We start from the raw sequence: 14,918 nt of genomic DNA, 5'->3' as shown, positions 1-14,918 counted from the left end.
CAGTCACCTGAACTGTCAAGTAATTTAAACTCAGTAACAAGAATTCAGAACAAACATTAACTAACAATAACAATAAAATAATAATAATAATAATAATATAATAATCCAACAAATCATTAGAACAGGAAAACCACACTTCAGGGTTTGCGTGTTGGTGTGAGTTTAAACAAGTCTTTGTATCAGAAGCCCATTTTCTACAAAAACTGCATTAATCCATTACTGTATTAAGTAAACTGTCGCTCTCACCAGTATTAAAGGTTAGGATAATTTCTGTACATGTAAAATTATTGCTTTTTTGAAAAATATATTTAGCATGCTCACTTTAATCATTTCCTGCCTTTACAAAATTTCACAATTAAAAAAAAACCTAGTAAAGCTTTTGCAAAAAATTTCACAGAACATTTTCATTCAAGGCAGCAGTAACTTTTGATAATGCATAAAATCATATGTGCAAAAATCTGAAACTCTCAGAAATATTACCATCACACATAGTGTCACGGCAACAGGAAAAGAAAATATTTATATCTGTAGAATACAATTTAAATTGCGTACACTGCATGGTTTAAGATCCTTTGTTATGGGCCTTAACCCCCACCACCACAACTTGCATTTGCATTACTGAGGAAGAGGTATATAAAGCAGTCTCCCACCCAAGGGCCTGGTGACCTCCACGCTTAACAAATGAAGTTACTCATCCTGTGGAGGTCACGAAGCCCTAGGTGGAAAGACATCTACTAGCTGGGGTGGTGCAGGGGAGGGATAGGGCAGGGGAGGTGGAGAGCAGAAGGTTCCAGAGCATTAGTACCCTAGTGATTAGGGCCCCCAAATCTACTCAGGGATTCTTCTGACATTAATAAAACAGGCCCAAACTGGGAGGATTCAGTGGCTAAGTAATTTGTTAAGACGCATAGTCTTCCTTTGTGAGCAGTTTGCAGAATGTAGCCCTGTTACAAAAAGGTCCTGAGAATAAACAAAGAAGCCTGCTTTTCTTAGTGTTCAACTAGCTCTCTTTTCCAAAGCAGAACATACACTTTCCCATAACAAGTTTCCTCTGCCAGACTCGGTGTGGAGGGTGGAAATGCAGGGCAAGCACATAAGAAATGCAATGGCCCCAAGGGTGAAGTGGTTGAACCGGTGACTAATTAAGATCTTGTCACCGCCCCCATTCCACTCCCGATTTCCCCACAGCACCTAACTGCCACCTCCTCCCTTTCTTTATTTATTATTTTAAATACCCACTAAGACATGAGAGGCAGTAGTACCAAGACTTCATCAACCTCAGATCCATCACTGTCCTGACATCCACAATGGCAGTCCTTCTGAGCACAGGAGCTCCTCCTACAGTGCTTAGCTTCTCCACTCCATCCAACACACAAAAGTATCTTTGTTCCAGTGTCTCAAATTTGTCTTGAATAACACAGATGCCTGGAGCTCCCACTGTGCCTGCCAGTACCATTGCTTATGATAAGAAAACACAGGCTATGCTTGAAGAGCACATATATGCGTGTGAGAGATCTACAGGGAATCCTAGGCATAGTGCTGTCGCTGCTCTAAATGTCTAGTGGGGAGAGGTATCCCCCTCAGTCTCTGCTCCAGGGCAGCAGCTCGGCGGTCTGAGGTGTCTGGCCAGGAGACCTGCAGTTCTTTCTCCTCGAGGTGGTCATGGTCACTGCTGGGAGGCTGCCAGGACATCTGTGAGGACACTGCCAACGGCCATCGCAGGGTGCCCAGGGGCACTGGAGTGTGTCTCTAGGTTCCCTTTCTGAGGGGCACTGTCTGCACAGTCCCTGTGTTAGCATGGTCTCTCCCCTGCACAGAAAAGGAGAAAACAACAGAAAAGCTCAGTTCTGCCTTTTGGTTCCAAAGTCCTTTTTCCTATTAATTCTCTTATCAACACCAGCACCAGTGACAGTGACCTTACCAAAGCCAAATGGCCATGTAGGGGAAGCTAAGATCCCCTAGCTTTAGTAGTAGCTCGTTTTATACAACCATCAAGTATTTCAAATTTGCCCTGCTGCCATCCACAGAGGCTCCTTTAGAAAAAATCATTTCCAGTGATTCATAAAGAACTTCATTAGACTTCACTGTTTCGCATATATGATCAGCACAGCAGTATCTGAATTGGCTCCGGAGAAAAGGTTAAAAGATGGCAAGATGGACTGAGGGGAAGATGAAAAAAGCAAAATTCTGTAGTACAGAGTGAATGATAGTTCCAAAACATGGCCGGATCTGGGGTCATACACACAAAGAAAAACACAGCTCTCCTATAGCTCCCTCAGAATTCAGGGGAACTATCTGCAATTTCCATAAATAATCACCATGTCGGAAAAACAGGGATATTCTAAAATCAACTGATCTGTATGATAAAACAAGTAAACGTGACAGTGCAGCTTTCAGAGAACGCTCTCGAGTGACATTCGAAGTGTCATTCGAAGTGTCACTGTTTGAACAATGCTGTTTACCATCTGAGGACAAAAACCAACATGGCAAGATTAATCTTACTTATTAACTGCATTAACCTTCAGCTAAAATCCTGATGAAGTGAAACCAACCACTTGAAATTAACATATGCACATCAACTACAGCATTCAAGGAAAATTCTGGTTTTCTGCTATGCCTATGAGACATCTAGAAATAAGGGGTGAGGGGTCTGGCTGACATCATGAATTAAGTGCTTCTATTTAGTTAATAGTTTCAGAAAAATCCCAATTTAAAGCGTGCTCTGCATTCACTGCACCTACCAGCCAAAAATATAGGAAATCAGAAAGATAATTCAGCAAAATGTGACGAGTGGGTGCAGTGGTGTAAACAGCAGTGTATTTGAAATGTAGGAAACAGTAACCAAATGAGAGATGTGATAAAACTTCCTTAAGTAAACAGATGGTGAATTTCCTGCAGTGGATGGAGAAAGACGTTTTACATTTTTGCACAGCAACACAGCCAGGGAGAGATCTTGGAGGCTCTGACAGGGGTATTCATCATCAGCAGGGCTCATGGGGACCCCACACTCGGCCCATTCATAAAGGAAAGCAAGCTCTGTGTAAAATGGACCATGTTGTTTGTTAGCTGCTGGATGTTTGGACTTGAATGTTTCTTGGAAGCCCCTGTATGTAGCATACTGATCTGCCAGTGACTCTGAAAGGGAAAGCATGTGTGAGCACAGGTGTCATGCAATCTAGACCCTCTGGCCACAACCCCAGGACACAGCCACCTGCAACCGCCTGCTCTGGACCCCCCCCCACACACACACAGCCTTGCACGGGCACTGTAAAAGGGACAGATGATGAGCACCAGTGGCCACAACAGAGGTGACAGAAGATGGCCCTCTCTCCTCCCCATAAAAGGCTGGGGCTTTAAACTGCAGAGCTCAAACTTTTAAAAATACTTATTTTACAACTACAAAGCCTGGATAACGTGAACAAGGTTGCTAAATTGTGTCCATAAAATCCAGGTAAACAGGTTATTGTTTTCTCTTTGTAAATGACAGCTATATTTACTTGTCTGCTCCCGCCCCGCTTTTGGTACAGGGGATCTAACTCAAGACCTTGCACTTGCAAGGTAGGTTGTAGAACCATTGAGCTAAATCCCCAGCCCCTACTTGTCTCATTTTTTGAGCAGTCTGAAATGATTAATTCACTGGGGCCACCATTTTATTATTCAAATACAGTGGCCCCACAGGACTTTTAAGAAACAAAGAAATATGTAAGAAAGAAGGCATAGAGAAAATTAAATTAAGTGGTCCCACTACAGTACTTTGAGCACATTGAAGTTGATGGGTTCCTTCCGACCCTTTCCTATAAAGAAAACAGTAGCAAAAAAAATGGGAGCACACTTTCAGCAATTCAGCTTTTCTTTTTTGCAGCTGTAAACTGTGGGTTTTTCAGTAGTAATGCTGAAGCCATTTCAGCCTTCTAAGAATGGGCACTGACTTCTACAACTTCTTTGCTTTGGTTTTTGAGGCTGTCTTCGGGCTCAGCTCCAACTCACAGCAATCATCCTTCCTCAGGCTCCCTAGTGCTAAGATTACAGTCATGTGCCACCACACCCAGCTGTCTTCTATGACACTATGAGGTCAATTTTTCCACTTTTTATTTCTAAGGCAAGGAAACATATGTGTGTCAGAGGCGTGACTCAATCTCGCATATACAAAAAAGCCTCAAATGTCAAAAACACACAAGGAAACCCTCAGCCTCCCAGAAGGCCAGCCTATGAAGGAATGCTTGAGTCAGGTTGGAGGACAGGGTGCTAAAATGCTTCCCAACCACCTGCATCTGGGCCTTGGTGACCCTGCCTTTCACCCAACAAGCTGCTGGTCAGCTGGGGCTCAGGTGACCAGGTAACTCTGGAAAGTCACTAGTTATACTGAAGAATTTGGTAGGGTACTAAGAGAAAATGGATAGCCACGTTCTAAGATGTTTGTTTGGTTTTATGAGTTTAATAAAGCTCAAACAAATGAACTGCATTCTGAAACTTTTGCTATGATGTAAGAATGTAAAAGTGATACAATAAAGTCCACATACATTCAAATACACTACCTAGTTTCCCATCATTTGTATAATATTCATAGCTAGAAATGAGACAAATTAGGTGGCCGTTTATTTGTTTTACTTCCTGTTATTTTGATTAATGGAATTATTTCCCCATCTTAACTATTTTAAAACCTTAGCTAGGTATGGTGATACACACCTATAAATAATCCCAGCACTCTGGGAGGCTGAGGCAGAAGGATCTCAAGTTCCAGCCCAGCCTGGGCAACTTGGTGAGGCCTGTCTCAAAATATAAAAAGGGCTGCTGATGAAGCTCAGTGGGAAGGCTTTGGGTGCACTCATCAGGAAAAAGAAAGAAAAAAGAAAGAATAAAAGCATATTTAAAGTAAAATATGTATGAATACCTCCTCTTAGTGAGAATTTAGTTTGAAATACTAGCAGGGAATGTGTGGTTGGGATTGTCTTTAACAAATATACAGCAGCACCGGTGATGAGGGCTTCATTCCCAAGGGTGTACAATGATCCCCACACAGGCTTACATTTCTCTAGTTTCGCTTTTGTTATAAATGCAAAAAAAGCAAGGTGTGTGGATAATAGCATGGCCTCTTGGCAACTCTGTCACTTAGCCTGTATGTATTATGCACGCTTAGGTGTGGTCACCCCTCGCTCCTTGATGGCCTCAAGGCAGGTAAGTCCCCGAAGGACAGACTGACTGCCGTGTTCATGAAGTTCCATGGGATCTGTGCCCTGCACACCTGTGACCCAGAAGAGGCTCACAGAGGAATGCAGAGAGAGAAAAACACAACTAAAGGAAAGTTAACTCACTTCTCAGAGTTCAAGTGTGTGCCAGTGAGAACCTTTATTCTGACTATAGATTCTATGCAATTTATTGGACCTCATATCTGCTGAATTGTTTCGCTGGAAGCTGCGCTACATTACAATTTCTTAGAATTATCCAGGATAGAAAAACTAAACACTAATGTGACAAAATCAAGGCGGCTGCTGTGTGGTTGAATATACAAAACCCAACCTGTCTGCACATCCACTGGAGGCCCTTCTGAGTAGAGAGCAGCTAGGGGAAACTGTTGACAATCCTTTTCTCAGACTAATAGATGTGCTGTGTCCACCTTTAATAAACAGTAAACCACTAGTCTTTTAAACAAAACAAAACCAGGCCACTCACAAGCCACATATGTGAGTTTTGTCTGGCTATTAGGAAAGTACTCAAAAGTGCATCTTTTGGTGCAAGTTCCACAGCAAGTGTGTGTCACTGCTGCACAGGTGAGGGAACTTGGGGGCAAGGAACCTGCTGAAGAGGGAAACTGAGGCCAGAACCTCCTGCTTGAGAAAATTTATATTATTTGTTCTCTTGGGACAGGATTAGCTGATTCTGAATACATCTGATATTGATAGCTCTTAAACAGAAAGAGCTTCTGCCAGGATGCTTTCTCTACTCCATACACGTGTCACTGCCTGTTGATCATTCCTATCTGGATCCCCAAGCAGCTTCTCAAGCTAAATTCACATTGAACCTGAAAACAGACTTCCTTGCTCCTCCTTTCAGCCTCAGGGCAGGGACTCTCCAGTTGGACCAGATGCTTCAAGCCAAAACCCAGAGTCAGGACAATTCCTACACCCCATCTCTTCCCAAGAATCTCTCAGATATACTCATTCTCCAGCCCAACCCAAGCACCCCTAAGCCTCCAAAAGGTTGTTAAGCAATCTGCCTGGAAGATCCACAAATCCCCTGGAGCTGCAGAGACCAGCTGGGTTAGTACTGTTAAAGTGCTGTACCCATTTCCTCAGCTAATGCTCCCCTGGGACCTTAAGAACGAGAGGAGCAGGCCAAAAGAATTAGAAGAATCATACCACAGCAATATATATGCACCCATGTTCATAGCAGCACAGTTTGTAATAGCTAAATCTTGGAAACAGACCAACTGCCCATCAACTGCAGCCTGGAAAGAAAGTGTCTGCAGCCTGGATAAAGAAAGTGTGTGTGTGTGTGTGTGTGTGTGTGTGTGTGTGTGTGTGTGTGTGAACAAATAAAATGGAGTACTACTCAGACATAAAGAATGAGAAATTAGAGACATTTATAGTTAAATGGATGCACATACTCTTCAGTGAAATAAATAGAACAGACATGTAAATACCAAATAGTTTCTCTGGTATGAGAAGCTGAAACTATAAATAAGGATCAAAAAGTGTAATGGATAATGTAAAATAGGAAGAAAAGGTCCAAAGGGGAAGGGGAAGTGAGAGGGCTTGGGGGAAGAAAAGAAGGGAATGAAATTATGAGAAAAGGAAAAAATGGAAACAAAGTCTTTGTAAATAGGGAGGGGTGGAGGGGTTGAAGGGAGGGAGGGGAATGAGGAAAAAATAAGAACCAAGATAGATTATGTAAAGGTACAAATTTTCAATGATGAATGTCATATTGTGTACCTAAAATGTACCAATAAAATTAATTAAAATAAAAAGAACCAGAGGAGCAGGGAAAATGTGTATCTCGTCTCCCCAGTATCCTGTACATGGCCTGGGACATAGTGGGTGTCCAATAAATAGTTAATAATTGAATAAATGATTACAAATGGTGATTATGAAACTGAATTTTCAAATATTGTTTCATTTTAATAACTTAGACTCTCTTACGTGTATGTATAACAGTCCATCACTTTTAAGTGTCATATCAAATAATTTCTGCATGAATACACAGTGTTGTATGATCCAAAAGCAAGCCCACATCCACACACACAGCTTCTAAAGCCCGCAGGAAAAGAATCTGATTTAAATAGTAAGTAGTTAATGTTAGTAAAGTATTCTAAACATGAAAAGGAACATGGGTGATAAACATAATGAGGAGCACTCGAGACATAAATAACTAGAGCAAACAGTTCTAGGAATCTGTAACATATCCTAAATTTAATAACATAACTGTGATTTTTTTTTTTTGTAAATAAGGAGAGCCACTGGCTAAGAGAGAAGAACTCTAAGATTTAAACCTCTATCTATTACTGATGTGTTTTCCAATTTTCTAGACAACAAATCTCTAACCCTAAGAATTCTTAAAGAATGATAAGTAAAGTGGAATTTCCTTCAAGACCCAGAATGTTCAGTAATAATCAATAAAGCTACCTTTAAGGTTACAAAAAACAAAAGCTGCCATGAGAGGAAAAGACCTGGAGTATGGAATTAAATGAACTATAGTAGCTGCTGTAAGACAGGTGTGCTCATCAAGCCTAGGTTTAACACTTGCCTGAACCCTCACTATAGTTCAGGTGAAAAGAAAGCTGATCTGCTGGGCTCTTGCACCCAGAGTTCAAGCGTGTGTCAGCAGGATCCACATTAACCAACACCATAGCACTGAGCTATATAAACTTGACATCAGGAGGTTACTTAGTAATAAGGTAACGTAAAAGAACATGAAGCAAGGATGAGTAACAATTACAATTTATCATAAGTATACCACAAGTACAAGTAACATGACAATTTACACTACAATCTCAGTGATTTGAAAATTTTTTTATCTCTATTTCTGCCTATGGGTGAATGCATTTAAAGAGGCTTAGGTAGAATTAATATTTAGCCAATCCACAGGCCTGTGTTGCTGAAGAATCTGGTACTCACACATCTGTCTGGCTCTCTGGCCCTGTCAAAGACACTTATCCAAAGCCAGGTACAGGGCTGAGGGTGCAGCTCCATGGCACAGCCCTTGCCTGGCAGATGCAAGGCCCTGGGTTCAATTGCCAGTATGGAGCGTGGGGCAGATCTTCGTGGGTTTAATGGTCCCCTGTGTGAAAGAACACTTTGGACTCACTCCAGTTGTATAATTCTCCAATTACAGCATGCTGTGCTGTTACTACATCCCACACATGATCCAGTGGCTCTGTATGGCAAGAAACTTTTATTGCTATTAAAAAGGACAGTGATAGCTAATTCAAGAAGAGGTCACATGTGCTTGGAAATCTTTTAATTCAATGTTCAGAGAAGAGTTATATTTGCTTCATAAATTATTACAACATTGTAACTCCTTTACATTTCAAAACTATGGATTTTATCAAGAGCGAAGCCACAAAAACTGTCATACGCCCAGCACGGCAGTATACACCTGTAATCCCAGCACTCTGGGATACCCTATCTCAAAAGAAAAGATAAAAAAGGCTGGAGATGTAGCCACTGTGAAATTCCTACATTTAATCTCCAGTACTGGAGTAAAAGCCCTGTCATAAGAGGCAGGGCATCCTGTCAACAATATATAAAATAAAGGCTGTGAAGAACAATTAGAAATTCTCACCACAAGACAACAAATAGAAATTCTAAAAATGCAATTAGAAGAACATGAAATCCCTGACGAAGCAATGTCAGGTCTAAACCCAGCCCCATCACTCACTAGCAGCAGCCCCTGGCAAAGCCCATCTGTTTCTCTTACCTTTTCCTTGAGCAAAACAAACCAGAATGATGCTCAAGTCTCCTTGAGAGCTCATGAGACAACGGGGACTCCTGAACAGCAACCATCATCAGACCTGGGCTTGTCAGGACTGGGCATACTAACCTGATTCCACCACCTGGGTAGGACTTGGGACACTGCTCTAGGCAAAGGAGAGAGCAAGCAGTGACAGACCATTGTTCTAGAGCAAGGGCAAGAGGGCTAGAATGTTGTTTAGAGAACGTATGCACCAGAACAAGACCACAAGAGGGATAAGAATGGAATTGAGCACCAAAATCATATGCTCTCAGCCCAGGATAACAGGAAGGCAACCTGTGAGGGGCTATGGTTCTACCTTAGAGAACCACTCTATCCTACACAACTCAGGGCTCTGCCCAATTCTCTGCACCCCAAATGGTTTGTGTGTGAAATCTACACATGTATGGCAATATGCTTCATGGATAGAACTGAAAATAGACCCACCATGGGTATTTTAATGCCTGATGGTCAGGCCAACAGGGTCGCGACATGACAAAGCCATGCACACAGCCATAAAATACCCTGAACATGAAACATTTCTCCCAGAAGAATACAAAAATAATGTTTACATAGAAGACCAAAAATAATTAAGGCAAACTTGGATCCAAAATGTCTTGGGAAAAATGTATAAATTTCTAGTGTTTTCAGTAACCACTGCTCTCTACCAACCCCTTATCCCAACACCACCAAAAGCCCCATAACCCTGTAACTCATCTAAGATGACCTTCAATGCTCACCAACCGCCCAGACTGCCCTGATGGGGCAGGTTCTGTTATCAAGACCATGCAGAATTACTGCTGTACACATCTGGTGTTCAGTGAGGAACACCACTCTTGCCCACCACCACATGAAACCCAGACAGCCACTCACTCACAGGACCTACTTGTTTGGGGGCATCCATGGAGGCTGTGTGAACTTCAGAACCTCGAGGACCATCACACTCAAACACCACTGTGGGAACAAGGGGTCTGTTAGCAGAGGGCGGGTGACACGCCTGAGCGTGCACACTGCATGAGTTCATTACAGATTAAGCACTTTCGCAAAACAGACACCAATGCCTCGCCTGTGGCCGGAAAATACCAAATTACTGTAACACTTACAGTAAGAGACTGGGATAATGGCTGCCTGGGGCCACTGCCCTTTTTAATTCAGGCTCCACTGCTGAAGAAAGCAGTCACTGACAATATTAATTATCAGTGTGTGTGTGTAAAGGGACCCTCTTCCTGCATTACTTACCATTTGGCCCCTGTCATTCTGCACTAGGCTGGCTTCTGGTGCGCCCTTCACAATTCTGTCTCCCTGTCTTTCTAGTGCTCTTGCCCTATCTTGACACACAGAGCACAGCCTGATCCAATGTCCAGCAAGCTCGTTACAGAGGGCTGAGGGTACTGCAAGGCACCACAGACCATCAAGAGCAGTCTGGTGTATCCACAGTCCCATCGTGTCCACCAGGATATAACCAAGCCGTACATCAGGCTGGAAGGGTGCTTTGATTTCCATTTGTGCTAGTGGCAATATAATTCATTAGCATATTCATTTCTGAAGAGTCTACTCTAATTAAAACGGAACATTTGCAAACAGGCTTATCTCAAATTAAACCACATGGCACTTGAATGCCAAAAAAGAAAAAGAACGTTTCAGGTGTTGAGCAGGGGACCACCACACAAAATTCAGAGGCTGAAGGCGCTGTCACCAGATAGGGGCTGAAATCTAAATGTGTCCACAATGTGGACAATTAAATGACTGGCAGAAGAGCAACCCCCCCACCTCCATTTGGCTGGGCCACACGTGCCCACTGGGGTGGCAATACCTGTGTGCGCTCGCATGTGGGACCTGAGGTGGCTGGGCTGGTGGAAGCTCTTCCCACACTCAGCGCAGATGAAGTCTCCCGGGCGGGCCTGTGTCCGGAGTGTCCCTGCCATGGTATGGTGTGTTGTCATGTGCAGCGGCCATGGCGGGATTGGGGTGGAGGCAAGGAGGTGGGAGGAGAGGGGATAGGGAGAGGAAAATATCATTAGTATACCTTAAGCATCAGCATGGGAAGCTACCTCTAAGCCCTTGTGATAACTGCCAGACACTGTCTTGGCTGGGCTGACACACCAGGCATGGTAGGGACTTCGAGGATGCATAAGTTATAGTGAATTAAAAACTACTTCGGGGACAAGGCAGAGACAGGGAAGTGCCACCTCTGCGGGGCAGCATGCGGCTCCAGGCAGCTGGACGCACAGCCCGGCCATCACCCAGCTCTGTCAGGCAGCACATCGGGCAAATCAAAGTGACATCAGTGTGACAGAGATGAGGTGCATGGACAATAGGAAGTGACCAGGACCAGAGCCCATTCACACCCCAGCTATGATCTCAGGAGACTGATGTGGAGCAGACATGCATAGCCATCAGCAAGACTGGGACCTTCTGGGCTTCCTACCTGCCTGCCTCTAACACAGAGGAAACCTGGAGCCGGGTGAGCCAGCCAATAAGAGGCAGCACCCCATCAGAAATGGTGGAAAACACTGAAACACCCGTTTTTCCCCAGAACACTCAACCACACTGAATTTAAGCTCTGGGCTTCCAATTTCCTTCTGATCCCCAAGCATAGACCTGGCTTTTATTCAGAAAGGGATACAGAAGGTGTGGGCTACCTGTCTGCACACTTGTCCTGTCTCAAGGTATTCTCCCAAAAGCAAACAAATAGAGCTCGCTTTTCCTGGAAAGGAGCTCCAAAGAAAAGTCTCTGGGTCCATTGTAACTAGCAAGCATTATCTAAAACATGTTATATCAGTAGCAATAATTAAAAAAAACGATGCTCCTTTAGCTGTCTCTACAGTCTGACATTTAAATATAACAGGCAAATGCAAAGGATGACAAAAGGACACTTCAGTCATACTGGCTGAAAAGCAGATCTTCACCATTGTTCTTGCCCTAAAAGTGGGCTGCAACACATTAAAAAAATATATAAAATTGCTTTACATTATAGGTCATATTTTTGGAAATCAAAAAATGTAATGCAAGAAATGTATAGACTGTGAGGCAGATCTTATTTCATTTATTTCACAGGTCATGAAAATAAGTCTTTAAAAAAATCTGAGAATTTGCCCACTAAGCACTTGATTTCCCATTGCCTTATTCAGGAACACACACACACAGCCAAACATACAGACACACAAAACAGAAACACATTTTTTAACTAATGTTTCTTCTATGAGAGGCCATTGACAAATGTTAACAGGTGCCCTGTTCACAAAATGTGAAGATAATTCCGTGGGAATGTCCTAAATGACCCACAAGACTGCTGCTTCATAGATCCTGCTTCTCTTTTGGCCTAGGTGACAATGTCTGGGGAAGGACGCCATAAGCACAGGCAATAAAAACCGAAACAGACAAATGAGACTGCATCAAAGCAGAAAGCAAGCAAGGAAACAGTCGACAGAGTGAAGAGACAGCCCAGCAAATAGAAGAAAACACATGCAAACCATACATTTCATAAGGAGTTAACATGCAAAATGCACACAAAAACTAACACTTAACCAAGCATCATAGAAGAAAGGAAAAGGGTGGGGAGCTGCCCTGGACACCTGAGCAGCCACACCTGCTACAAGGACACTGATGCTCAGTCAGGGCTCTTGATTTCTACACCACAGAAAAACTTTCCTGTGGTCAGCTTGTCAAATAGCTGACACTCTTAACCTTTCTGAATGGAAAAGCTCTCCTTTCTCTTACTTTGGTGAAGGAAAATTTCAATGTGAAAAAAAGTGATTGTGTTCCCCAGTTTCATTATCAGCTGGCCAACGAAGGCTCCGGCAACTGCTCTGGTTGTCTGGATTTCCCTAGGTATGTTCCAGACAGGAGTTTCCAACTATACTTTCATGAGATACCTACTGACAGTGATGACGAACAATGTCGTTTGTATCCAACAGTCACAACGTCTAATATCTAAGTCACTAATATTCTTCTACTAGGCTAGTTACTATTTCCTATCCAAATTAGCAACAGAAAAATCACAGTACCTCTATTCTTCTGCTCTTGAGTACTCATATGCATGCATGAGGCGCATGTTCACACACACAATACACACACACACACACACACACACACACACATAATTTGTCCATGCATCTTACCATATCCCTGTCTCTTTACTTTTTAAAGAAAGTACACTTGCCCTTTATGGTCAATAATTTCATGCCCGAGCTTCTCCAAAATTCTGAGTTAATCAAAAGGTTATAAACTTAATTTGAATTGAAAGCTACCTAGTGAGCAAACAGCTCAAATGTGCTGACCTAGAAACTCAAGGTGTAGACAAAAAGAGGCCTTAAAATGAATAAAAAGAACCTGGCCATCCTCAGAAAGCAATAAGTGGCCTTCAAGTCCTTTGTTTTATCATATTGTATGTAACACATCATCTGTAAGCGGAAAGAGGAGACCAGAGAGATTCTCCAAAAAAAAGCAATTGCTTAGGCATGCAGACACCTTCACCCTGGCCACATCAATGTATCCTTGGTCTAAAAGACTTTTTGAAAGTTCCAATCAGAAAGATCTTATGTATTATTTTACGCAGAACTATTGCATGTCATCTTAAATTTTTTACTGTAAAATCCATATTATCATGTAATATAGGCAGACCACAAAGTCTGGAGGCACAGATAATTTATTACTTTAGTACTACTGTAGCAGTAATCCATTTATGTTACATTCACATTTCCAGACTTGCCAAGTTGTAAAAAGATTACAGAAAACAGTGGCACAGTCATGTCCTTCCACACTAGCTGGGCTTTCTAGATGCTGCACTCCTTCAGAAGCATCATCCAGGCAAACCTGTGAAGAACAAGTCTCTGAGAAGCAGTTTTCTTAACTTCTGAATAAAGCCTGGCGCCTAGCACAGCACTAAACCCCGAGTTCTCTGCATGTGCGGATGGTCACACTGCTGGCAGCCACAGCCTTGTGCTCCTCTATAGAACTCCACGGCACACTTCTGCCTCCCTTTACTACAGGATGACATGATAGTCAGTGCCGTATGTGGAGAAGCTACGACCTTTAGATCTGCAGGTGACACCAACTAGGAGATACAGTGCAAATCCATCAGATGACAGGATAAATATCCAAAATGTGTTGCTCACTTGTGTCAGAAGGTAGAAAAGATTTATTTGACAAAGGATGAACAAAACAGGCATTGACATGCGTAAGTAAAAATGTACTGTGTGTACACAGCTAAGAAGAAGGCTCAGCAGGAGCAAGTGGAAAAGCAAAACCTCAGAAATTTAGTTTCTAATGTATTTCGGAACACGTCCAAGATGCACTTGCTTTGGCTGCGCATACTTCCTAAGCCATGTGACTGCCACAGATTCCCCCAATAGGAAACATCAGTACTCCCTCACCTCATACATGGTCAGGCCATTCTAAGCCTGTCAGGTTTCCTCCCTGCCAAAGCACTTCAGAAGCTTTGTAAATTAATACTGGAACATGGAAAAATGAAAGAACAGGCTCTGGAGGGCAGGACCCCTGACTCAGGAAAGGACTTCGGAAGCAGAAGACTTTCAAGAGAGATGCTCTCAGCTCACTGTGAGTGGCCCATGGAGATCAGGACCAACAGAAGTCCACCAAAGCTAATGTCCCCTGAGGGTGGCAAGTCCTTCCCCACTGGGGCGTTTGATCTGGCACTGCCTAGTGCTTCTCAGTATACTGATCAGGGGCCTAGATACTTGCAAGTTCCTCTCTAAGCCTGGGAAGCTGGGATCCTAAAACTATACTCGTTAGTAGTTATTTTAAGATCAAAAAGTCTGAAACACTTTTGTTAAGAATCCTAAAGCAGAGTGGGCTTAAAGACCATAAACTGACTGACTGACACAAAACAATGTTTCAATGTGTACACCAGAATAAACAATCCAAGAAGAGCACTCTGCTTTGTAGACTAGGAGTATTTTTCACATTGAAAGGATAAATATTTGACCTCTATTTCACAAAATGTCCTTAGT

The 14,918-nt window shown here is 42.8% G+C and overlaps 1 protein-coding gene across 6 annotated transcripts in view; it reads right to left on the bottom strand.

Annotated features, from left to right (window-relative positions):
• Znf516 (zinc finger protein 516) overlaps positions 1-14,918 on the bottom strand; it is a 115,951-nt gene that overhangs the window by 2,446 nt on the left and 98,587 nt on the right. For 5 of the 6 annotated variants that reach the window (XM_033757592.1, XM_033757594.1, XM_033757590.1 and 2 more), the window contains 2 exons: positions 10,760-10,864; positions 9,833-9,900 (listed from right to left, as the gene is read on the bottom strand). In XM_033757592.1, the coding sequence (XP_033613483.1) occupies positions 9,833-9,900; positions 10,760-10,864 (173 nt within the window). Of the gene's footprint in view, positions 1-1,656; positions 1,810-9,832; positions 9,901-10,759; positions 10,865-14,918 lie in introns of those variants that run through there. The other variant, XM_010605569.2, reaches the window with a different exon arrangement.

The sequence above is a fragment of the Fukomys damarensis genome, unplaced genomic scaffold (assembly GCF_012274545.1).
Source record: "Fukomys damarensis isolate Sample0158 unplaced genomic scaffold, DMR_v1.0_HiC HiC_scaffold_30, whole genome shotgun sequence".
Lineage (NCBI taxonomy): Eukaryota > Metazoa > Chordata > Mammalia > Rodentia > Bathyergidae > Fukomys > Fukomys damarensis.
Note: the sequence above shows the minus strand (reverse complement) of the source record. Positions and strands in the feature narration are given on the sequence as shown.